Here is a 25,220-nt window from a genome sequence, read left to right on the forward strand (position 1 = left end):
TGAAGCGTGAGTGTCGTTGTGGGGATCGTTAGCTGTGGCCAGGTGGTCGTTTTCCCCCACTCTGGTCAGCTCTCGCTCCGGGACGCTGGGACTGTTATCTCCGTTCCGTGAGTGCCTCCGGGAGCGGTGCAACCCCCGTCTGGGGGAATCGTGAGTGTAATTCTGGGATCGTTAGCCAGCAACAGGCTGAGCCTTTGGTCATCGAGTGGGGGGGGCAGTACTATTGTGTGTCACTCATTCTTTTCCCTCCTCCGGAATCGCTGGCCCGGAGCGGGCTGGGTGTTTGGTCATCGGGTGGGGGGGCAGTATCACTGTGTATCACCCATTTGTATATTTGTATATAGTATTGTTTTTAATATTATTGTAGTTTAGTTATTAAATTGTCCTTATCTCAACCCACGAATCCTCTTTACCATTTAACCCTTTTATTCTCTCCCCTATAATTGGATGGGGGTGGGAATTGTGTGAGCGGGTGTGTGTGGCTTGGCCCCGAGCCAAGGGCTAACCCACCACAGTTGGGCAATGGCTAATAGCTGTTACAGAAATAACATAAGTAGGCCTTATATGTGAGAAATAATTCTATTTGAAGGTAAAAATTTTCATTATGCTTGTTACTGTAAACAAGTTATTTACCTGACTTTGCTTTTAAATCATCAACCTTACATATACATGTACAAGGATTAACAATAGAATAAATGATGCCATGTTCTGCAAGGACCCATCTCCCTACTTGACTTAAGAGCCTTCGCTTTTCAGATTCTGCCTTGATGGTGAGAAGAAAGGTTTCTTCCCTAAAACCAGATTTTTATTTTTCCTCATAAGAGGAAAACAGTAATTTATTTTTTTCTCTTGACACCTTGAGCATCTTCATAGCTAAGGTCTCCACTTGGTAGCTTGCAGTAACATTGAAAAGACTGTCTTTTTAGTGCCTATCCAGCTGTGTATTTATCATTGAGTTTCTAGGAGCCTGAGGTGGAAAGCATCATAGGATTTCAAAAAATTCGTCTAGGATAGTGATTCCACAATCCTCATCTACAAATTGGGAAAAATTATTAAAACATTTGTGCTTGCTTCCAGTTTGAGGTTTTACTGTTTGTCCTCTTGAACTCAGGTCTTCTTTTGTAATCAACATTAGATTAGTGCAGTAATTAGACTAGATTAACAGCTTAGTTTATAAACCATTACCAGAACAAAGCATCAAGAATTTTATAACGTATGTTTTTCAGCATGCATTCAAAGCACTCAGAGTATGTTTTTGTGTGATTCTGCCCTGACCTAGATTGAGCAGTGGAACACGGTTAATAAATCTGGTGTATGGTTGACTGAATTACACCAGGCAAAATTAAAATCACATTTGTAAAAACTCACAGAACTGCTCTGCTGTACTTCCTAAAGCCCCTGGTTTTGCCTGGTGTCATCTCCTACAACTGTACCTAGGTCACTCTGTAGTTGAAAATTGCAGCAGAGAGGAAAGATAGGAAGGAGCTCATGCAGTCGTACCAAGGTAAAGTAGAAATAAGGAAATTTAGAGCAAGAAGATGCCCTATCAAAAGGGCCTAAATAATGTGAACTGTTTGAAGGAAGAGGGAGGAAAAGAGATAAAGCTAGGTCTGATCAACTTGTGAATGGTATAGTGGATTCTTTCTCCTGTGTACTTTGTGTTGTCAAATTTAATATATACTTGGTCCCACAGGCTGTGCTTAAGCAAATAGTTCTACTAGGGGCAGATCTGGTTTCAAGGATGATCAAATAAACAATTATTGTGATGTAAATGGGAAATAACAGCTTCTGGCAGGGGGCAGAGAAGGAGCAGCTGGAGGCAGTAATTACTAAACCCAGATGTGAATTTAATGGACGAGTCCAAATAGCCAGAGTTTCAGGAACAGCAAACCTGAAATAAAAGGATTTTTTTTTTTTTTAATTTACATCCGTACAAAAGCTGGAGGTTTTGTGTCTGTTTTGACAGATGAAATGTGTCAGCCAAGAATGATTCAGTAAAGCATTAAAGATCTTTGCAATAGAAGCACTTGCAGGGGGAGAACTGCATGATAAACTGAAATACTGAAATATATTGGGTTATTTTTACTAAAGTGTTTTGCTGCTGCTTTGTTCCAAGCTAGATCACTTCAGTGATTGTTTATAGTGTCACACTGGGGCAACAAACTGCAGCATAGGGATGAGAATGAGCAACTGTGTGTGGGAACCTTTTAAGTCGCATCTCCCTCACAAAAACTGTTGTGAAATAGGAAAAAGAAAACAGTTTTTGTGAAGATAGTCCAAGGCAGGCAGAAATTAGGATGATGGGAAAATGGGGTTTGGTTAAGGTTTGTACAAGACGTGGTATATACACACACACATGCTGCAGCAGGACTTATTTATTATCTCTTCAATAAACGCACAAATCCTGCCTGAAACACCAGTGTCTGAGAACCCATGTTATGATACAGAGGTTATGCAAGCTGCAGGAATACTTGCTCTTGGCTGTTTCTTCCTTCCACTGTACTGTAGGTCACCATTTTATTCAGCTGTGCTGATGTAATCTGTGCCTGCTACATCATAAACAAAATCAGGGAACTAATTCATGTTTTTAAAAATGTTAATTTGAGTAAATTTGGGAGCGGGTGACAAGGGAGCACTGGGGGCACAGCAAATGGGAGATGCTTAATGTTAGTACAGTCAATAAAATCCCGTGTTGTATAGTGAGAAATACTGACCTGCTGTAAAATCTCCTGTGACACAAAGAGCAAATAGGAAATTGTGATTATATCCTAGAGTGTAGCCAGAATAAATAGTAGAATTCTACTTTCTTATCATGAACATCAGAAAGTGGGTATTACTCTGACCTTTCTGCAGGCTGGGATTTGTATACTGAAGAGAATCTAAATTTAGCCTATTGATTAAGCCTTTGTTTAGCTGTAACCATATCCCTGTGTCTCAGCTTTTCTGTATCTGACAGTTTGAAGAGGTGTGAGGCTCAAAACTTCCGCTTTATTTACTGACTTTCTAACTTTATAATCAGTTGGAGTTAGCATCAAACAAAAATTTTAAGTGTCTCTAGCTGAGAGAAGAGGGGAAGGGGAGCATATGTGTAAGGAAAGGCCATAAGCAAATGCTGCTTGTTTCAAAGTAGAACAGAATTTTCAATTCCTCTGTATCCATTCCCAAAGAAGTGATTCTTGTATAACCTCTATCAGGACAAGGATACAGAACACAGAGGCAGAGTTGCTCAGCTGTCAGCTGATAGACAGCTCTGGTATTGGCACAGAGAGAGGTGCAGCCTAATTACCTTGGACTGGAGGAGAGGTCAGTTCCATAGAGAAAGTCGAGCAATGCATTTTTCATTTTGGTACATGTTTATATTGCACTGTGCCATTTATTTCGCCTCCCTCCTCCTCCCTTTTTTTAATGGATACAGCATACAACTATAATAAATTTGAATCATTTTATATTACTTTGGTCCCATCTGAAATTGTACTTTCAGTTTATTCAGTGCTTCTGTGGCACAATTTTTTGTAAAGTCAGATTTATCAAGCTTTCATATATGCACTGGGGATTAACAGGATGGGCAATTTCCATAAAACACATTTATAAACACTTTTTATCAATTCAGTTTCAGTGTCATAATGAAGAAGTTACTTAGGCTCTTAACAAATGACAGAGCAGTTTTTAAGTGCTTCACATGCTGCAGCGCCTGACGTAAAGAGAAGCTGCTTATCTAAAACCCTGACATTTAATATAGCTTTACTTCTCCAATTCATGTGAAAGGAATGAATTAGACAAAGAATTCAGTTGGTCCTGCATGTGAAAATGAGTTCATTTATTTGTGATGTTGCCAGTCAATCACAGTGTTCTGTATATGTAAGAGTATTTCCTAATGTTGTCAGAACTGGTATTTGACCTAATTACTACATGGCTGCTAAATGATATTGATGTTGATACCCCTGTTGGAAATAGGTGTTCAACTAAATGTGACCAGAGGGAGGTTTTTCTTTTTTTGTCTTAATGTTATTCCATTTTTTTTTTCCCAAGTCTATATATGACTTAAAAATTAAAGGTGAGAAGTAATTTAAGAGACGTCTGTGGTTTTAAAGTCATTACACAATGAGGGTTATTTTAAAACTCAGTGTCATAGATTGTAAAATAGAACTAGCTGTAGGTAAAAGTAGAATTAGAGAGACTTAGTGAGATTAGCATCTTCACTGCCAGTATAATTTTGAAAATGAGACTTTGTAGTGTGATACACCTTTTTGCCCCTTTGTTGTCTATAGAATTCAATAGACTGATTTTTTTAGAATATTTGCTTTTTGTTGGGGAGGCGCCCATACTTAAATATGTATATTTATGTATGTTACAGTATTTTAAAACAATTTAACGGAATTATTGATTATACCAAAAGGCATTATGGATAGTGTTTATTCTGTAGCTCTTCAGGTTCATTAATTCAAAAGGACCAGTTCGACCATGTTTTCTGTGACTTCAATTTTATAAGACCAATCAACCAAGCCATTTGTGCTCGTTCTCACAATTGAGAGTGTTGCATAGAATGACCAGAAACTTTACCCATGTAATAAAATTATTGCTTCAGGATGTGCCTTACTGGGCTGGGAGAAAGCGAGAGTAGTTAAAAAAATGTGCAGTTGGATAACACACTTGATATCACCAAAAGTTTTCTTTTAATCCTCCTCTTACATGAATGCTTCTGCATGTTAAAATTCATGTCACAGATGACTCGCTCCTCACAGTGCCTTTTGTAGAGGGAAATCTGAGTTTTCATGGAATAAGTAACTACATAGGGGTCTCTTTCCAAAATCAGCATCATGTGTATGTGCCTCAGAGCTGATAAAGTGGTGGGATCCACAAAGCTATTAGGAGGCAGTAACGATCTTATGCATGCATCCATGTCCCACCGCATGTAGACAACCTCTTCCAGTACGTGGTCTGCAAGAGCTCAGTTTGTCTGCTGTGTGTGTGAGAGATGGCATCAAGGGGAGTTGGTGCCCTCAGAAAGAGAGTCATCAGGTAAGCTGATAGAGTAGCCAGTGCCAGCTGAGCTGGATCAGAGGAAGAGTTTGGCCCTCTTGGAAGAGGGGCAATAATTGGATCCAGAAATAGTTCACAAGTCGTGCTCTGAGATGGCAGAGCTGGGGCAGAAGAGGGCTTAAATGTCTCATCTGTATGTTTCTTTCCTCAATCTGATTCTGTTTGTACAGAAATTTGGGCAGTTGCTGCAGGGTTCACGAAAGCGTCACTGGGAAACTCTACAGTCCGCAATGCCTTGCAGAACAGCAAAAAGGAGGAGGGTGAGGCTGTGCTTTTGGGGTAGACCTTAATAAGGATATATGTATATTTTCACTACAACTGTCTGATACTTCATCAGTTGTAGTTTACCTCCAGGACAGTTAAGATTGCTGGAAAAAAGCATGAAGCTAACCTTGAAACTGTATCAGGTGGATGTATTTTGATTTCCTGACATTCTCAGGTGGTTTTTATGGAGGCCCAGTGAAGTGCCCTAAGTATGGGAAGCTCCTACCAGGAGAGGGAGAGTAATTTTTCTTGCAGTTTCTGACCAGTGAGAAGAATGACAAAAAAGGAGGAAAAAAGAGATTAAAAAGCCTAAGGCGTGACAGAAAGAAAATGCCCTTCCAGGACAGCATTTCAGTCACATAGCAATTGAAAGGAACTTGGTAACGTGTGATGTTTTCCTTTGCAACATTTGTGTCTGCTTGTACGAAGCTGCTGAGGACTCTGTTTCCATGGGAGACGCGAGGTCAGTTATACTGGGCATCATGATGTAGCTCCTGTGGGAGTAGTACAGATAAATATCTCACACAAACATCTCTTCAGTTACTCCGTTGGCATTGAACAGCCAACCAGCTAGCAACACTGCTGCGTGGAATGGGAACAGGAACACAGGCAGCACTCTCTTCTGTGCACGTTATTGAAGCGGAAAGGTGACGATGAAGGATGCATATCGCATTGTACCACCTGCTCCTGCTTGAGATCTCCTTCACACTCTGTATCAATTAAAGAGGGAAGAATGATTTTTCACCATTTTGGCACCTGTAGAATATTGTTGGTTGGAATATTGTTAGATATTGCTACACAAAGCTAGAAAAACACTACCTCTATCTGAAAACATTTTCTGCTTTTAGGTGTGAGATTACAAGGTGATGTTATGTCATTCAGTGAATCCAAATAGTTCAAAAGTTTACGGTATCTCTTTATGTGCTTATTTGCTGTCCTAGCTGTAGAGGGTTTGTGTGCTGGCTGCTTTAGTCTTAATTTCTTTACATAAAGGAAAGCAATACCTTTTCTAAGGTCTCTGTTTTCCAATAGGAGCAATCCCTGTAACATTAATGAAATCTGAGGATTCGTTGTTGTTACAGCATAGATATATGTGTAGTTGTGAAATGCCACACTTTGAAAACCAATGAAATGATTATGTTACTATGCAGTATATTTTCTTATTTTAGAAATACACATAAATAACTACATCAGGCAGTTTTGCAAAGGTCTAAAATACTTTAACAAGAATCAGGTACCCAAATGGTAACTTCCTCATGAGTTATTACAATCCATCAGTAACATTATATGGTTTTAAAATCAAGATCAGTTAGTGAATTGTCACTTATTTGGCTTGTGGTAAGCTTGATATCAAATGTAATACTACTTAAAATAAAATGCAAAATAAAATGAAAATTAAAAATGAGTTTATAGTATCATAAGTTATTTACTTTGGGTTTTTTTTCCAGGCTGATAAGTGAAGATCTGCCAGAAGTTCCTATGCTTTACAGAGATGTCTCGTCCCTTTTGCTTATCCAGATTTTAACCATGCCTCAACCATTGCACAAAGGTATGTTACAAAAATACGTATATTTATATTATTATGTATATGAGGCTGCATTCTTGGTGATTTCCAGGATAGCTTGTCTACTGTGTATTCTAAAATAATGTTTCTGCCTTATCTACAGAAGGTGGCATTGAACAGAAATTTTTGTTGTGGGTTGGCAGGCTTATCTGTGTCCCCTGTCTTCTCACCTTATCAGTCAGTCTATTCAGTGAAGATACAAGAGCTGAGCAAAAACTATTACGTACTTTTACTGAAGGAAGAGTGTCCTTTGTTTGACCTCCCTCTCTTTGCTTAGAGGGGCAGCTCAATACTTCAGGTTGCCTAAGGGTGAAAGATTATAATTTACTTAGAATTTCAGAGTTTAAATTGCAGCAGTTTTACATAATAGAAGGCCATATATGAAGATGATAATTGCTGTAATGCAGCAACTTCAATAGAGAACAGCATATAGTATAAATTAGAATAAATATTAAATAGATATTTAAGAACTGAGTTTTTCATTACTACAATCAAAACAACTGTTTTAAACCCTAAATTTCTTCATCTGTGTAAAAGGAACAGCAGAAGCTGATCCATCTTGCTAATACACTGCTTTCCCCAGAAGACGAGTAGTTCAGACCCTTTGGTCTCTGGCTTGATTATTTATAGCTATACCTTTATTTAAACATGAGAACAAACAAACGAATATCTTTTTACCGCTTCACTGGCAATGAAGAGAGTATCTGCTTTGGGGTCTGTGTGGCAACTTTGATGCCTAGTGAGTTCTGGTAATTTGTGAATAGGTAAATACAGGGACTGTTCTACTCTTGATACATACACCTAACTTACAAAGTATAGTAGGAAATCTGTTCCCCTTAAGAGATGTTCAGTCCTCACTATTGAATGTTCAAATTCACCTCAAGTGACTCTGTGTGTATCTGTTAACATTGTAGGTTGTGTTTTTCTGATTCGATGGATTAAGTATGTCCAGTAAATTATTAGAATATGTAGATACCATGAGATTAAAATATTATTTAATAGGAAGGCTATTGTCAAAAAATATACTTTATTTTTTTTACTATAGTTTAACCTAAATTAAATTTTATTGGAAGGACTTAATAAAAGCAGTAAACGAAAGTCTAACAAGACTAACGGCTTCTGAAATACATGGAAGGGAGTCTTGAAGCCAAAGTACAATCAGTGGTCTCTTTGTAGTTTATATTCAAGCATTAAAAAAATACCATTTATGAAAGTATACCTTATCCTAGGAAAGACAACATTCAATTAATAGTAAGGTATCCTGTGGAGAATTCTGTAGAATAGCACATATCTGTAGCACGTTTTGCCTTTGCTCTTAGGTTTAGTGTGTGTTGCAGTTGAAAGGGAAGTGGCAGGAAGAAGATGAATGTAACCACTTCAAATCTACGAAGCATTAAATTGGAAATAAATTGCCATTTATCTTTCCAATTTTTGTTTCATCAAAATGATTCAGAAGAATAAAAAGAAAGTCTTTTATGATTTCTTTGTCCTGAGGTGTAGAATGCAGTTCAGAAAAGTAGGTAATAACAAATTTGTTAAGGACTTTTATAATGGGTGTGTAGGTCACAGAGTTAAATTCAATATCGTTAACTCTTGGTAGAGAGCTGAGGCTTGAAAAGATAAAATGGCTTGTGCACAGTCACGTGGCAGGTCAGTGACAGGGGTGAACAAAATCTACATTTGACCCTACTGCTTCCTGAACTTTCTGTGCTGCTTTGGTGGTTTTGTGGGGTGCAGGAGCTATGAATGTGGCTGGACACCTGTATGCAGACAGAAGGTTGATGTCTGTGTGCACTGACAGATATTTCTAGTACATTCCATTAACAATGCACTTAACTGCATTGCAGAAGGGGTGATGTTGCAGTCTGGTGCAGAATGCCCTGATAATGGTGTTAGAACACTAATAATGAAGGAAGAATTTGTAAGGCTTAGAATCCGTGAAAGATTTTCCTCCTCTTTTAGCATGGACTCTCCTGTAATGATACTGCTTTTGCACAATCATTTATTAGGTATGTTGATGTATTCAGAGAAACCAAATTTGTGTCCTTACAGGAAACTGTTCATCAAGTATTAAATCTTTTTCATGTTTGTACTCAAAATCTTTTTTGTTTACACTATTTCTTAACAACACTGATTGATCTGTAAGGAGGACCTAAACTTCATCTCCTGCCCTTCAGTGTAGTACTAGGAATTGCATTAACTACCCTGTTAACTGTTGGATGGTGTTGGTATCTTTTTCAATCCGGCATTGATTAAAGCAATAAAAATGCCATTACTGTTCAGCCTCTTCATTCAGAGAGGAAAACTGATCTGAACACATCACAAAGAAAGAACACTACAATTTAAATCTTCTTTTTTTTATAGGAGAAATTTTATGTTGGAAGTCAGAGCATTTAAAAGCACTTACCAAATTACAAAGAAGGGAATAAAGAAGATAGTGTGTACCTCCTGTGTAGTGGAACCAGCAAAATAAGCACTGTGTTCAAGATATGACACTAGAACATGGGCAGAGCTTTCATAGGCTTTATATGCTCAGTATTTTGAAATTGTGAGAGACTAAATACATGATAAGCCACAGAGGCGTTTCTGGTTTAATTCTGTGGCAGATGTTGTGCAGTGGATGGACAGCGTTCGTGGTGTTGTGAATGGGGACTCGGTAGAAAATGAGGATTTTGTTTCTAGAATCTCCAGCTCCTTTCTTACAAAAATAGAAAATGGTGTTGCATATGAAGAAAGTTAGTAGAGAAATGGAGACAGTGACTTGGTGTTTAACAAAGCTGTGATTGTAAATTGACTTCAAGACCCTCTACCACCCCTTTCTGCAACACAATTTCTATATGCTGAACAACTAATTTACTTCAAATTGGACATTCTTCTTTGTTACCATCAATTGTAAAAAAAATTATTTTCCTAGTACCTCTCTTGGGACCCACATGGCCAGATTTCTAGCAGCACAGAGTGCTCATAGCTTCCAGTGATGTCAGTTTCTACTTTGTTTTGAATGTAAAAAATACCATACTGTTGCAAAGTATTTAAAAACTGGGTGAGCAGGGGTGAGCCTGAGGCAAGCAGGTGTATAGAATTGGTGGTCAACTGGCCAGCAGTGGCCTCAAGTGCTGTGCTTGGTGCCACACACACAAGCAGGGTCACACAGCAGTGTGGGTGTTTGCCAGCGTGCTGTTACACAGCCCAGTGTTGCTCTAACATAGGCTGTTGTGCTGCTTTCACAAGATCTGTGGTTAGGGAGTGGTGGATGTGCTCCAACTTGAAAACTGGTTTTGAGAGTTTAACCCAACCTCTATGGACTCTGGGAAAGGTTTTCTTCTCTGGTGTGTAACACCTAAATTCAGCCTCTTTTTTTGCAATTCTGATAAGGCCCAGATGCTGAAGAATGTGACCTGGATGTTCTGACACATTTATTTTCTATAAAGTTTCAATGACATACAACAAAAATACAGCAAGCAGCACTAAGGTGAACACGAGCACTTTTCTTTAGTGATTGGATAAGGATCTTGACTAAATATAGAGTGAATGTAATCAGCTTGAATAGTATCCAATTGCAATGTGGAAGCTGAAATATTTATCTGTATCCTGCAACTTTCAATATACCTTTCACGGATTATCTGAAGTTCAGTGCTGTCTCCTTTCGTTCTGAAGTTATTTTTTCAAATAACCATCAAAGCTTTAGATCAAGAAGAATGTTTCCAAAGGCTACTTATATAAAGATGCCCTTCTTAATTCACAAAGAAGGGTCCTAGGACCTTAGTTTTGCACTTGGTTCACTTTGTGAATTCTTTCTGCAGTCATTGCTTCCCAGTGTATATCATCTAATTTGATATTGAAATGAAAGGATGCATATTGTTAGTAATACACCTATTCATCTGCACATTTCTTGTGCTACTGTTAAAATTAGAGTTGTAGAAATATTTCCTGTATAAACTGTATTTTTGAAGGGGTTTGTTTAATGCACATAATGCATGGGATCTTTAGAATTATTAAATCAAAAAGGTGATGTAGCAAAACCACAGCCTCCACCAGGGGGGCAGCAGGAAAACACCACGCAGCCCCCACACGCCTTGTGGAAAGGCAAATAAAATCACTCTTTGCAGTAAACAAGAACGTAACAGCTCTAGTGTTATAGATACCTACAGCTGTCAAATATTTTGCATTTTACAAACAAGAGATAACACAAAGTAAGGAAATTATAATTGATCCTCTGACTGGGGTTTTTAGTATGTCTGCCATGGGGTGTTTTTGTGACTATAAGATAATTGTTTTCAAAGCCTTGGCACTCATTACACAGCATGTCACCTCGGAGCTGTTCCTGTGATATTGTCATTTAAAAAAAAAAAGTTTGTGCAGAAGTCAGGACTACTTAAGGGTGACCCAGGTGTGAGAGTGTGCATTTTTTGTCTATATCTGTCTTCTCCAAAAATGTAATTTCGTAGTCATTTATGAGTCACATACATTTAAGTAAATACAAGAACATTATTTTATTTTAAGAACCATAATATAGGGTAGCTATAGTATTTCTGGTGAACTGAACAATTAGTATTAGGGTGGGGATAAAGACAAGGAGTAAAAGTAATAAAGATATTTAACAAAAACAAGATTGTAAAATATGATATAGTTCTGGAGGGTGCTAAGACACCCTGTATTGAGCACCGTGTACTCACCTTAGCACAACAGAATGAAAACTAGAAGATGAAGTGCTCTGTGGCAGATGGGTGAATGTTGATCAGCAGCCTAGTTTTGCTGCTGTAAGTGCAGTGCTTTTCATTCATGCTTTTACAGTGTAAAATTGATCTCTCTTGCTTGTACCTGCTATTGATGGAGACAGAGCTCCATACTTGAGTTCAGTTCTAGCTACAATTATAGACTGTAGCTCAGGCCGAAAAGACAGTTTTCACAATTGTGTGAGTGCGTGTGGTTTTAATCTTGTAGATTTTGGTTCCAGAAAATTTACTGAAAGCTTGCCCGCTATTATTCCTCAGAGGGAGAATTGCCAAGAAAATGTGTATGTCAGCATAGGGAAAATAATAGGGCCTGGAGATCTAATGGGATCTGATGAATTCTCCCTCTGGGGAAATGTAGAGAGAAAAAATCATTATAATGCTACCTGCTGTAGAATGGGCAGATGAAGTATAAGAGCATTCACTGTCATGTTTAACATAAGCTCCTTAGGAAGATAATACAGAAAAAAAATAAACTTTTAATTACATAGTTACAAATGATCATTTAGGTACTTCAATGGTGCTTATTGTATATACATTCAGTGACATTAAAAAGTTTCAAAATCCACGTCTGTGTTGATTTGTAAACATTTGTTACATAAAAAAGCAATTGTTATTTCACAAATTTAATTAGGTACTCAAGTCCTGGCTGTGTTTGGTTTAAAACCCAGTGGTGGGTTTTGATATTAGATACGAGAAAGGAGAAGCAAGGAGTTTCATCTCCCTTACCTCCTTTTCATTTTCACATACAAAGCTTGTTTGAATCCTTTGGGAAGAAAGAATGAATTTAACCCAATTTTTTTTGAGGTAAATAACAAATGTTTTTCTTGACTTCAAAGCATGAGAGGACTTCTAAAACCCTCTTTTTTTATATATTGTTTTAAGTATATATTATAGTTATGTTTGTGCTTGAGGAATTGTGTAAGTGATGATAAAAACTTCTTTGATCTGCCTAGATTTAAAAAAAAAAAAAAAGATTTTTTGGGGTGGGAAATACAACCTAAAGTAAAAAGCAAAAAAAGGAGTGCTATTGTATCTTCATTTCAGAGAATGATCACATTCACCTTTTTTTCTTGTTCCAATTTTAGGAAGTCTTATTTTGCCTCTGTTGCTAGCTTCCCCAAAAAGGTTTCAAAGCCTTTTTCCTGCAGCCTATATGTAGGAGATAATAATCCCTTAAATACTATGAAAAACTGTAAACAAATAAAGGGCTTTCAAAAGAAGGTAACTTCTAAAATTACATTCTTTTGTCCTCCTCTGTATTCACATAAGGTCCAGTAAATAGTGATTTGTAGCAGGTCTTGTGTGGATCTGTATCTGTAAGTGATACTGAAGTATGCTACATTTCCTTCCTACAGTGATTTCTTTTGGAGCTTAATGTTTCCAGTATTTGTATGCATGTAACTTACCCCAGACGGTTTAATCACTGCCAGAAGAGATGGCAGGATATGCATTTGCTTACATCTACAGCACCCAATTAGTTTTAGCTGTCAGTAATTAGTAGCTTAACTTGATGTAACATTTGGACAAAATAGAATTTTGTAATATCACCAGGTCCCTAGGAGGAAGTCACTGCTGATCAGGATTAAGATGAACATGGGGAGCAGTGGGAAATTATTTGCTCTGTACTTGTTCCACTCAGTATGGCTGACAAGTCATTTTTGAAAGCCAGTAAATATATATATGTTATTTTGTATGTTTCCAGGGTTTGTACTTTTTGTATAACACTCGCTTTTCATTTGAGAAGCATCATTTCCATAACTAGAGAGTCTGTAATCAGTATATTTGCTAAAAATACCAAGTGTTTAAAAATTACTTTCTTTGTTTTTGCAGAACACTTCACCTGCATTATAAAAGTGCTGTTCACTTTATTGTATACTCAAGCCTTGGCAGCACTATCTGTTAAATGCAGTGCTGAAGATAGGATGGCATGGAAAGAGTCAGGAGCTCTCAAAAAGGTTCGTTAATTTATTAAAACATTTATTAAATTTCGCTTATTTCTGGTGAGAAATGTAACAGATACTTCTGCTTTGCATATAATAATTTGCTTCTGCTTGACAAAAATACAGTATATTGCTGCACGTGAAATTTCTGCAGCTTTTGGTATGTGATGAGACTTAAAAGCTTCATAGTGAATATCTAGTTCCAAAACTGAGTTTGACATTTGAGGGTGTATCTCTATAGTTTCAGTTTTGAGTTTGTTGCAATGGTATCAGTAAATGCATCTTTCCTTCCTGTGAAATTGAAGCCTTCCTAGGTAAGCCGTGGGTTGATCTGATGCACTCCTTTACAGGAGAAGCAGGCAAGCTTGTTTGTGAGGGAAAAAACTCTTTTTCTTATTTGTTCGCTCTATTTGTGGCTAGCCATATAAATTTCTTTCAATATGTGGTCTAGAGTGCTGGTGTGATGAAGGGGCAGAGAAGCAAATTCGTAGACGAGACAGGCAGATATTTCACTATCATTTCCTTCCCTTTTGATAATACTTACAAGTAAAGTGAACATGTGTCTTGCTGTTTCAGTTCAGGTGATTGAATGCCAGTTCCCACCAAAAGACACAGTTCCCTGCACTGGCACTGGCATTCATTTAATCCTTCGATTTTTCTGCGTCATGGATTGATTCCTCACAAGGTCAGAAGAGTGTCAGTGCCAGACCAAGGGAAAGGGTGGAAGTGTTGGGGCCAGGTCAGGAAATGGGAGCAGGAATACCCCTGTGCACAACAGCTGGCCCTTAGATTATGTTGGCTGTAAAATGAAATGCACACTGAGAAGCATGACCTGCTTTTCACATCTAAGATAGATTTGTCAGTCTCAGCTCCAAGGTAGTAAAACCAAATTATCTGCTGACCAAACTGCTACTATGTGGAATTTTTTTTTTTTTCTGGACTTAGATTAAGCATTTGAGATCACTGAGCAGCACTGCATTTTGTTAGCTCCCTGTCCACTCCCTTCTTTCAATATATTGTCATTTTCATAGAATTTCAAGATTTGCTTGAGGTTGTTGCTGGTGAGGGATTTTTTCCATTTTTCTGTTTACTTAAGTGATTCCCAAGTGATAAAGAATTTTACGGTTTAAAGTTTGTGGTAGAAAGCATATAAATAGACTAAAGTGTTACCAGCTTATATCCCCTCATAGTCCATGTGATATACATGGAGTGCCTTTTTGTTAGTAGCAGAGGTTGGAGTTTATCTGAACATATATTGACAATACTTAATTTTCTGTCTACAGTGAGAGCTTTTATTGTATGAAAATAGACTTAGGGCATATGTGGTGGGCTTTGCTTTATGTGAAGCAAATGCTTTCCCATGCTTCTGTAAGACAACATCTTAGTATTAATAGATAGCAAGACCACCTCTATCTTCTACAGAAGCATGGGAAAGTATTTGCTTCACATAAAGCACTGTGTACTTGAGGCTTGCAAATTATGATAATGGGTCAGATAATGGATTTATGAAGTAGCCATCTCTTGATATTCAAGACAGTCCATTTTAGTTGAGTTTTCACTAGTATGCTTGCCTTTGATGGGTGTTAAGGCCAAGTGGGAAATAGTACCACATTAGTAAGTGTGTTACTGTGAATGGATGTTTTGATGTAGTGTAGTTCAGATATAAGACAACAGATTAACTTTCTGTCAGTTTGAGAATTTTTACTTTTCTTCTCCAAGAAGCCCATTGAAGGCTGACAGTTTTCCAAGTGGGAGAGCAAAGAGATAGGAGGTAGATATGAACACTGTTCCCTGCTGCACATGTGCTGTACTGACAGCATCTCTCACTCTCCCTTGAAAACATCCTCCTCCTTCCTCTTCTCTGTCGCAGGTAGATCGCATGTGTACAGAGGTCCCAGTTCTGACAGCAGCTTGGCACCACGTGCTTAGGGTGATCTCTGCAGGATCCTCAGGCCTTCAGGGACTCCTACCCTTACTTCCTTCTTGGCTTCCATCCCACCCCAGTGATAATCTACCCCAAGTGCAGAGGTTTAACAAAAGTCCCATGTGCAAGTTTGCCCTTCCCCAGATGTCCAGTTTCCTGCGCCTCCTCCTGCATAATGTTGCTGCCTGGACTCTTTGTGCATGCAAGAGACCTCTGAACACGGGGGACTGGCCAGCAGTAATCGCACACCTCCCTGTTCCTCTTTCCCGGCCTTTTGGCAGCCCTTATCTTCTTGAGCCTAGCCATAGTCCTCAGATTAATTCTTTCTCTTTGCATGTCACAAGGGAAGCTGGTTTCTAGTTTAGGAATGCAAATTCTTTCTGGGATGACTACCCAGATCACATCTTACTTAACTCTTGTCTATGGATAATGCCAAGTGAATCAGTTTAGTATTCCAGACATTAAACTTGAGCTGAAGTCTTTCCTCTATAGTCATGCCAAGTGATCAAACAACATTAAGAGTTTAATTTCTCAGCAGGACTGAGAGGTGGATATTCTACTTTATCTTTGCAAGGTGTCTGATGGTGTCATAAGAAGCACACAGTAAATGCCTGTAGAGTAAACTTCTAGTAATAATGTAGATGAAGGGTCTGCCCTAACTGCTGATTTCAGTATGTGTTACCATCTAGTTCTTGGACTATGAGCATAAACATATTTAATCTCACCTAGTTGCTTTGAGATTTTTTAATAAAGAATCCTGGTAACTTCCATTATGACTTTAAAAGAAATATATTTATGGGAATACTGCTTTTTATTTCTGATGGTTTTCTATAATTGTTGCTTTAAATGTAAATGCTATGGTAGAAAGGTAAGTGGCTATTTATTCTTTCCAATAAATATTTTTTCCAATCTGTAGTAGATATTGTTCAATCCAAACACAAGTTTCCATTTTCTGATAGACTCATTTCAACTTAAAATACATCACAAGTGTTTGTGTTTGTTTACTCATTCTGGTTGGTACATTTTAGAAAACTACTTTTTTTTTTTTTAATTAGTTGCATTAGAATTCAAATTCTGTCAAAACACAATGGTTTCATAAAGTGATTCTTGCGAATTTTAAAATAAGCTTTTTTATATTCACAGAAAAAAAATGGGAAATGCAACACTAAAAATGTTTTCATTTAACAGTTTAGAACATGTGTAACTGAAGTAGCAATTTCACTCTGTGAGCTAAATGTGGTCCCTTTCTGTAGAATTTTTTTTTTTAAAAACAATGTGTATCTTTGTGGGTCAAAATTCATGTTGATCAAAAGGGAATGTACTTCACCACTGTTTCTTTTACAGGAACAGTGTCTCCTTTTCATGACCAGTGCATTTTGGATTTCTTTCCTTCTTTTTTGCAGAATACATCCAATGGAGAAAAATCTTGGGAAGTATTACTAGGTCATGTGATTAGTGAGCTGTCTAAGGGGAAGATATATGAAGAAGGAGAGACTGAAGAATTAACAGTGGTATTGGCAAACCTCTTGAGAATTTATCCAGCATGTCCCCTTCTGTCTCTTATTTAAGTTTTTCAGCCTCGTCGTTATAATGATTTTTCTCTGATCTTGCTAAAGACTGCCGTACAACTCCTTATTTTCTAGATCAAAGCATGTCCCTTTGGGACAGTTTGCCTGTGCAAATCTTTCTTTTACTAATATCATATATTGCCAGTGCTGTGTTGAGAAAGTATTGAGAAATACTTCTTATAATTGTGGTTTTTAATCATATGTATGAAAGACCTTTGGAAAACTGAATATTTAAGTAGAAAAGACATTTGTCAAGGGGGAAAGAAAACCCACAATAGTTCTTTCAGGTTATTAGTGAAATGCTGGCCTTTGGAATGTATATTTGATGCAGTGGTTTATATAGTATGCTTAAAAAACATTTGGTTCATATTGGAGTTTCTTACATAGGAGGCAAGTTATCTGAGGCAGAATTTAGTAATTGCTTCTTTCCCCCATAGGTAAATCCTGACTCTGTAGAGCGCTATCTGCAGCAGTTCTGCCTGCCTTTCCTCAGGATCACAAGCCTTCTTCAACACCATCTTTTTGGAGGGGATTTACCTAGTTGCCAGGTACAGATTGAGAGGGGCACACTCAAATGTTTCCATTTAAAAGCCAGAGATCAAAAATTAGACTTGTAAAGTGTCTTTTTCATGGTATGTATTTTCTATCCTATTTTTTTTTAAATCATTTTTATAGCATTGCTCTGCAGCATTGTTTCTCTTCTATAAATTTGTTTTCAAGGCAGTTTCCCTGAAAAATTATACTATAGTCTTAAAATTCAGCAAATACTTGCTTATTTTATCAGGTCGTAGATGCCTGTCTCATAAAATACCAACATACTTTTAAAACTTGTCCTGCATTTGCAGAGATAGCATCATTTCCACACAGACTTGAATTCAGTCCTGAGTTTGCTTTTAATGCCTGTTGGACATTATTCACAGAGACATTGCATCAGCGGTCAGTTATGCTTAAGTTCCATGACTGATTTAAGTAGAGTTTGCTGCAGGTCAGCTCCTTTATTTCCTTGCCTCAAAATCATCTCACTGCAACAGCTACAAGCCAGTTTGGGGTGCTGAACGGGAATACAATTGGGGGTTTGGGGACAGGTTTTTTGTTTGAGTTTCTTGGATTTGTGGTTTTGTTTGTGTTTGGGGGTTTGTTTTTTGGTGTTTGGGTTTCTTTTTTATTCTGACCAGTTTTCTTTGTATTTCAATAATCTAATTTGAGGTAATCTGGAAAAAATGGAAGCTTTTCTGTGTCTCTGAACATGTCTATTAGCATCATTGTACTAGAACGTCCTTAGTGTTGTTATTGGAATAGACACATTTTTAATAAACTATTTAAAAATTCAGAGTGTAGGTAATAATCTAAAATTCTCTGGTTTCGTACCTAAAAGGAAGATGAAGAATTCACAGTTGTTGCAAGCTGCCTGGGTCTATTACCATCTTTTCAGTCGGCTCATCGGTTCACCAGTGCCTCTTGTCTCGACTGGCCAGTGCCAGCATTTGACATGGTATCACAGTGGTGCTCAGAATTGACTTCATTTGCAGATAGACATCCAGATCAAGTAAAGGTATGTAGTAAAATTACTTCTTCCAAAACAGTGCTGATGTGGAAGCAGCTATTTATTGCTTGATTCACTATACACATACACTGTTGCTTTGGATAGGGATCTGAAAACCTGATTTACAAATCTGATTTGTAAATGAGAGAGAAAATGTAATCTGAAATATTAGTTAGTGGATGTGAGTTCGATTGGTTAAAAAAAGGAATAAGAAAACCTATTTTCTTTTTATATGATTGCTGGAGACAGAAAATAGAAACACTATCTTGATGATTCTAAGTGTACCCCGTATCTTCTGCACCTGAAGCCTATCAAGGGCATGTAAAAGAAATTTCATCTTTTAAGAAAACACTTACCAGAAGTTTTTCTTGCCTGTTAGACACAATTGATATTTTTGAGCATCTTCAGTTGCAATACTGAAAAAGATCAAAGGGGTAAAAGCTGCTTAATAATTGACTGATAAAAGATGGTACATCTTCTCTGAAGGTTGAAGGAACAATGCCAAGACTTGAATCAGTGGAAATGTTTCAACATTACTACATTGTTTTAATGAAGAAGCTGCATCTCAACAATTGAAGTCCCCATTTGCTAAGTTTAGGGTGTCAAAGAGGCAAGCCAGATGCATTCTTCACTCTGCAACGATCTGCACCTGCCCTTGCACGTTTGCAGGCATGAATTAGGCTGTTGTGAATGAAAATTTGAATACTCAGATTATTCTCAAAATACAGTTGCTGCCAATCTGACAGGCATTTGAGAGAGATTGCTGTGAAATTGGTGGTGTTCTTTCCATGAAAGGAACTGGGAACAAATGCAATTTTCCCTTTTTTTTTTTTTTTTCCTTTTTTTTTTCCCCCTGCAATTTAGGTTTTGAGGTCATCCACTCTTCAAAAAATTCTACACTTTGCAAGAAAGATCCTATCTGACCCCTATGCTCATCAATTGCAAAGTCAGTAAAAACAAGTAGGCTGAATGAAAACCTATTACTGTCTGGAAAAAAAAAAAAAAAGGAAAAAGAGAAGAGTTAGGCTTTGAAACCAGTATTTAGGTAGTGCCTGCCTTGTCAAAAATTTGTGAATTTGTGAGTACTGGTAAGTTCCTAGTGGCCTCAAAATTTATGTGAACACAGTTTTGAAAATCAGACATATGTCTTTAAATATCATTTACAGAGTCTAACTATTTTAAAAGTTTTAGTTTAAATTTTAGCGAGGAGATGGCTTTTGTAGTCAGTGCCGGGGTTTGGCAGCAGTGTGTTGATATTGCCAAGATAACAGTGTGGTGAGTGGGTGTCTTCCCTTTAGATTGGTCTTAATCCCCTTGTTTCAGCTATGAAGATCTTTGCACTTAAAAAGCTTCACATTTAGAAAACATCCTTGGGAAAAGGCTGGTGCCCGTTTTGCACCTGTTACAAAAGATGAAATGTGACCACAGTTGGGGAGGTTGTTCGGCCAGAGGCAGGTGACCATTGCAAGGTGACTTTTGACTTCTGAATTTGTGAAATGCAGAAGTGAGAGTTTTTTAAACATGCTGCCTTTCTTTGCTATTCTTTTTTCTTAAAAAATATAAATGCATAAATGAATGCACAGAACTGATCTATTGTTCTTATTTGTAGGCTTTGCTTATTCAGGAGCCTAAGTGGGACTTGCCACGCCTCCTTCAGTTGCCTGAGAATTATAATACCATTTTTCAGTATTATCACAGAAAGACTTGTACTGTTTGTACCAAGGTTCCAAAAGATCCTGCTGTTTGTCTAGTTTGTGGTACTTTTGTATGCTTGAAAGGACTATGCTGCAAGCAACAGAGTTACTGTGAATGTGTACTGGTAAGAGAGAGTGAATTCAAATTCTATAACTGATTCTCACACTAATGGATAGTTTTTAACTCCATTGCTCAGTTTTGATGGTTTTCTTTCCAAAAACGTGTTTATATAACATTTAGTGCTTATAGATGGACCTAGACTGGATTCTAGAGAGCAATTTTGTTCACTTTTTTAAGCCCATAGCCTATTTCACCTGTTTGAAAAACTCTTCTAAAGCCATTGTGTGTAATGTTGGCACTTGGTTTTGATTCATAACCAATTGAAATTTGTCTACATTTTTATTCTTCATATATTGTTTTAATTTTCCTCTGTTTTGTTTCCTTGCTTTCTGCGTATATCAGAATAATCAATGTACGGCTGGCTTTTTTTCATTTTGTAGAGTACTTTCTGATATACCTGACCATCTACTAGTGATCTACAGACTATAGCTAGATAAGCATCATTTTACACCCTTTGACTTTAATTCAGCAGCAAAGTTTTCTAATTAGCATATACGTATAAATTCTTTCAGGAGCCTGAGTTGGACAGCATCTAGTATCATTTTTCCTTCTATGATAAAGGTTTGCTTTGCCAGCTGTTCTGTTTCCTACCATAGAACACTTGGTAGAAGGCTGGAACTACATGGGCTTTACAAAACTATGAGGGGAATTTGTTGGGGAGATATTTACAAATAGGGAATAAAATCAAACCCAAAGACATTTCAGAGGGATCTTGGACTTTTTAAAAATTGTTTGAACTGCCTTTCTCTCACATACTGCTAATACCGTGGGAGAAGGAGGGGTGGGCAAAATTTAAGATAAAATTAATGGTTATATTTAAGGTGTCAAACCATGAAAACAGAAAGTTATAAAAAAATAATTAAAAATCTGTATAACTAATTGCATTTTATTATAGTTGATGGGATTATAGCCTCTAATTGTAATAAAACTATATAGGAAGAGCATGGTTTTTAATTGCTAAAATGAATTGATTAATACAAATCATGCCATTCATAGAGGTGAATGACATATTGTAGCAAGCAAGAATTATTTAAAAATAAATTTTTTTAATGAGATCTGTAGAGCCAGAGACTAGATCTGTGAGCATGGGTAGAGAAAGCAAATGTTTAGTAATAGAGACTATTGTAAAAGAGGTAATGTTAGTTTGTCTGAATACTTTCTCTTATTCTAGCTATCTATGAAAAATATTGTCATGATACAAGGTTCGCTATACAACAACAAATTCAAAACATTGTAGAGAAAATTTTTGCTCATTTTATTAGATAATTCTGTTTTAACATGATAAATATTTTCCCTTTTTGAGCAGGGAACCATTTTTGTATGCAAGTGTTATCATGGCAGCACAACACATGGAGTTCTAGTTTTCTTGGAGAATTTTGGGGCAGGCTATCCTTTGTCAAACTGTTTCTTAGTAAATAATGTGTGTCTGTTATTTCAAGCAAAACTAATTATTTTTTGAATCTTTTTTGTTATAAGGTTGACAGACACTAACAGAATCTTTGCACTCTTCCCTTTCTGCACCCATAATATTACAGCATTCTCAAAACTGTGGAGCTGGGACAGGAATATTTCTTTTGATTAATGCATCTGTAATCATCATCATACGTGGCCATCGCTTCTGCCTTTGGGGTTCTGTTTATCTCGATGCACATGGTGAAGAAGACAGAGATCTTAGGTAATGTTTTTATTACAAGTGTGTTTCATTGTTGCTCCTCTGTGTAGATCAACTTTATGTTATGCAATAACTTGCAATACCAGGTAATAATAGATCTCCACTTTCCTGGAATGGAAAATTCATATTTATTGCAACTTGGACTGTTTATTTTTTTGGGGTTTGGTTTGTGGTTTTTTTTTTTTTTTTTTTGGCCTAAAGGTGTTGTAATCATGATCACTGAGTTATACACACCAGGCATCCAACAGACAGATTCCTATGTTGCCATTCCTAATGACAGTCAATTCTGAGTGTTGCATTGGGAAACACCACTCCCAAAGTTTTTTGGCCTTTAATCAAATGATGCAGTTGGATTACAGGGTAGGGTAGGAGTGTCACTTCCAAGCTACAGATGCCTGAGAGAACAAGACATTCTTTCTGGATTCTGCTATCCAAGGGGGAGGAAAGAAAGTAGCAGTAGTTGCCTTGCTAAAAGCAAAACCAACAGGCCTTGCCAATAAAAATGCATGCTTCCCCTGGGAAAAAAGTTGTATGAGTATCGTGTGTTGATTATATAATTAAGCAATTTTGCATTTATTTGGCATATTAACCATTAGCTTTTATTTTTTTTTTCCTACAGGCGTGGTAAACCTCTCTACATCTGCAAGGAAAGATACAAAGTGCTTGAGCAGCAGTGGGTGTCTCATACTTTTGATCATATCAATAAAAGATGGGGGCCACATTATAATGGCTTGTAAATCATCATCATCATCTACTCACTGTATCATTGATGTTACCATGAAGGAATGCATCTTGACTGACAATAGCTTTAATTGAATGGGAGTTTAGCTCTTTGGCTCGGGGTGGAGCGGGGTATGGGCATAAAAGGGAAATAGAACTTTGTCAACATGTGAAATTTTTGCAAAATTAGCTGCTCTTGCTACTAAATAATGATAAAATAATTTGAAATTAAATCCCCAGAATAATGTGAGCAATCTGGTTGCACTCAGTAGTCCATTTTTCTTATGTTTCTAAAAGCCCATTATTGTTAAGAAGCACAAATTTTACTTACAGTTGTTTAGAGGCTCCAGGGATAGCTGTCAGGTTTTTATTTTTCTCTGCATGGAGTTGAGTTTTTAGCAATTTTTGCTGAAACAGTGTATATGTCTACTACATCTACTAAATATGTTGGATAAAATTTCTTTGCCTTTTTTTGTGTTGGTTTGAGGTTTTTGCTTGATAGGTGTTTGTAATTAGGATTTGTAAAATGATCGTGAGACTGCATGGTAACAATTGGTCTGAAAGTTGAACTTTAAAAAGTATTTCACTTATCATGAGAGGTCTGTTGAAATATTTCAGGCATTACTGAAAACTTATGCATTCTCAGGAATTTCTTTTTTTTCCCCTCCATAAATAAGTGAAATAGCTTACTTTAGATATCTTACTGCTCTTAATGTAATCCAGAACACATTTTCTTTCTTTCTTTCTTTTCCAGAAAGGAGATTTGTTTTTTCCATATCAATTGAATAAACTGTTAGTGATAACATATACAGAAATTGCTGTATATAGAGAATTTCTATGGCGCCCAACATAACAGATCCCTGTTACAAACGTAACACCATAAGTCTGCCTGTCATTTCAAACCAGATGTATGTTTCAGAATGACTGAATGGGAAATGTGCAGGCTATTCTGCAAATGAAACATAATTTTGTATCTTTCCTGTCATTTGAGGAGGTTCCTCTATATTGTATTTGTTTAGAATAATCACTGTTCTTTCTGCTTGGTTTCCTAAAGAGGAAAAAAAAAAATCAACAGAGATAGCCCAGATGAACAACCAATGCATGTGCAGCCTCGCTGGATGAATGCCAAAACAGTTTATGCTTAGAGAGCTAAAAAACTAATGAGAACAGGCATGACTGGGCTAAACCCCAAAGTGTAAGTAGGTAGGAAAGATGATAGTTAAAATACTGGTATGTAATATATTGCTACTAATGTTTTTCACAAGTGTTGGACATATGTTGGCTGTTTCATACAGTACTACCAAGCAGTTCCTGGTAGTTTTGACTTTCATAGCTTGTGTGTAAAATAAAATTTATATGTGTAAAATAAAAACATCTTATGATAAAACCACACATACAATGAAAACAGTTCCCCAGTGGAAGTCATTATCTAGTGAAAGGTGTATAGGGGAAACAAAATGACTGTATAGCAATCAAGGAGAACGGCCAGAAGCAAAAGTAAGTAAATAAAATTAGTTTTTCTGGATACCTGCAAATCAAAAAACTCCACAATAAAGGATGCTGGGTTTTATACATACATATAAATATATATATATTTCCGAAGTATTACAGTACTTCCTGTAAGATTAGAATTACTCTGTTTCACCAACTAAATGGCTATCTCTTTTCCAAAATATTACTTTTTTGATACTGTATTATAAGTTCTGCCTGTAATATTTTTGCATTGCTCGTTATGAATATCAGGCCATTTTGTAAATGTGGTTAAAGAGCAAAAAGATTCTTTACATCTCCAGCATAACATTGTTACAGGGCTCATGAACTTGAGTAATCTGTAGTTTGAAGCTCCAATGCTATATTTACAAGAGATAATGTATCCAGAATTTGATTACAGTTTTATTTAAAATGGAATGTTCTCTGGTTGTGCATATGGATGTGAAGTAAAACTGTTAGCCTTAACTTTGACATTTGGGTATTTCATAGTGTTTCTTTTAGTACTGGTGAATTAGTCACCAGTCAATTTAAAAACAACAAAAAAAAATCACTTGGTTGAAAAATTGTACTTGAATATCCTTGCATGCTGCTAAACAAGAATTTTGATTTCCCCCATAACTTTTTTAATCCTACTTTATTAAGCTAACCTTGCAAAATAACAGGTCCAAACTAGAGTGGTGTGTGTGTGTGTGTATTACTCAAATGTTCTGGTGTGATATCCTGTATGAATGATCATTTAAGTACAGTACATTACTGTAGAATCTAAATCAATCTTTATAACACATCAGAAGAGTATAAAACTAGGAATACAGTAATCGACATTGTAAGATATGTTAATAAAAGTCTACTGTCAATCTATGTGTTTGTGAAATTTTTTCTCTCTACCCTAGTCATCCAAAATTACTATTGAATTCCACCAATAACCAATAGCCAGGCAGTTACT

The 25,220-nt window shown here is 36.8% G+C and overlaps 1 protein-coding gene across 1 annotated transcript in view; it reads left to right on the top strand.

The window, feature by feature from the left end:
• Positions 1-23,243, top strand: part of UBR3 (ubiquitin protein ligase E3 component n-recognin 3 (putative)) — a gene marked incomplete at its 5' end in the record, with an annotated part of 61,334 nt that extends 38,091 nt beyond the window's left edge. The window contains 8 exons of the mRNA XM_010077011.1: positions 6,753-6,853; positions 13,435-13,559; positions 16,872-16,979; positions 17,474-17,584; positions 18,412-18,588; positions 20,189-20,398; positions 21,930-22,069; positions 22,686-23,243. Of these exons, the coding sequence (XP_010075313.1) occupies positions 6,753-6,853; positions 13,435-13,559; positions 16,872-16,979; positions 17,474-17,584; positions 18,412-18,588; positions 20,189-20,398; positions 21,930-22,069; positions 22,686-22,803 (1,090 nt within the window). The remainder of the gene's footprint in view (positions 1-6,752; positions 6,854-13,434; positions 13,560-16,871; positions 16,980-17,473; positions 17,585-18,411; positions 18,589-20,188; positions 20,399-21,929; positions 22,070-22,685) is intronic.
• Positions 23,244-25,220: the final 1,977 nt, after the last annotated feature.

This window comes from Pterocles gutturalis, unplaced genomic scaffold, assembly GCF_000699245.1.
Source record: "Pterocles gutturalis isolate BGI_N339 unplaced genomic scaffold, ASM69924v1 scaffold15003, whole genome shotgun sequence".
Classification (NCBI taxonomy): Eukaryota; Metazoa; Chordata; class Aves; order Pterocliformes; family Pteroclidae; genus Pterocles; species Pterocles gutturalis.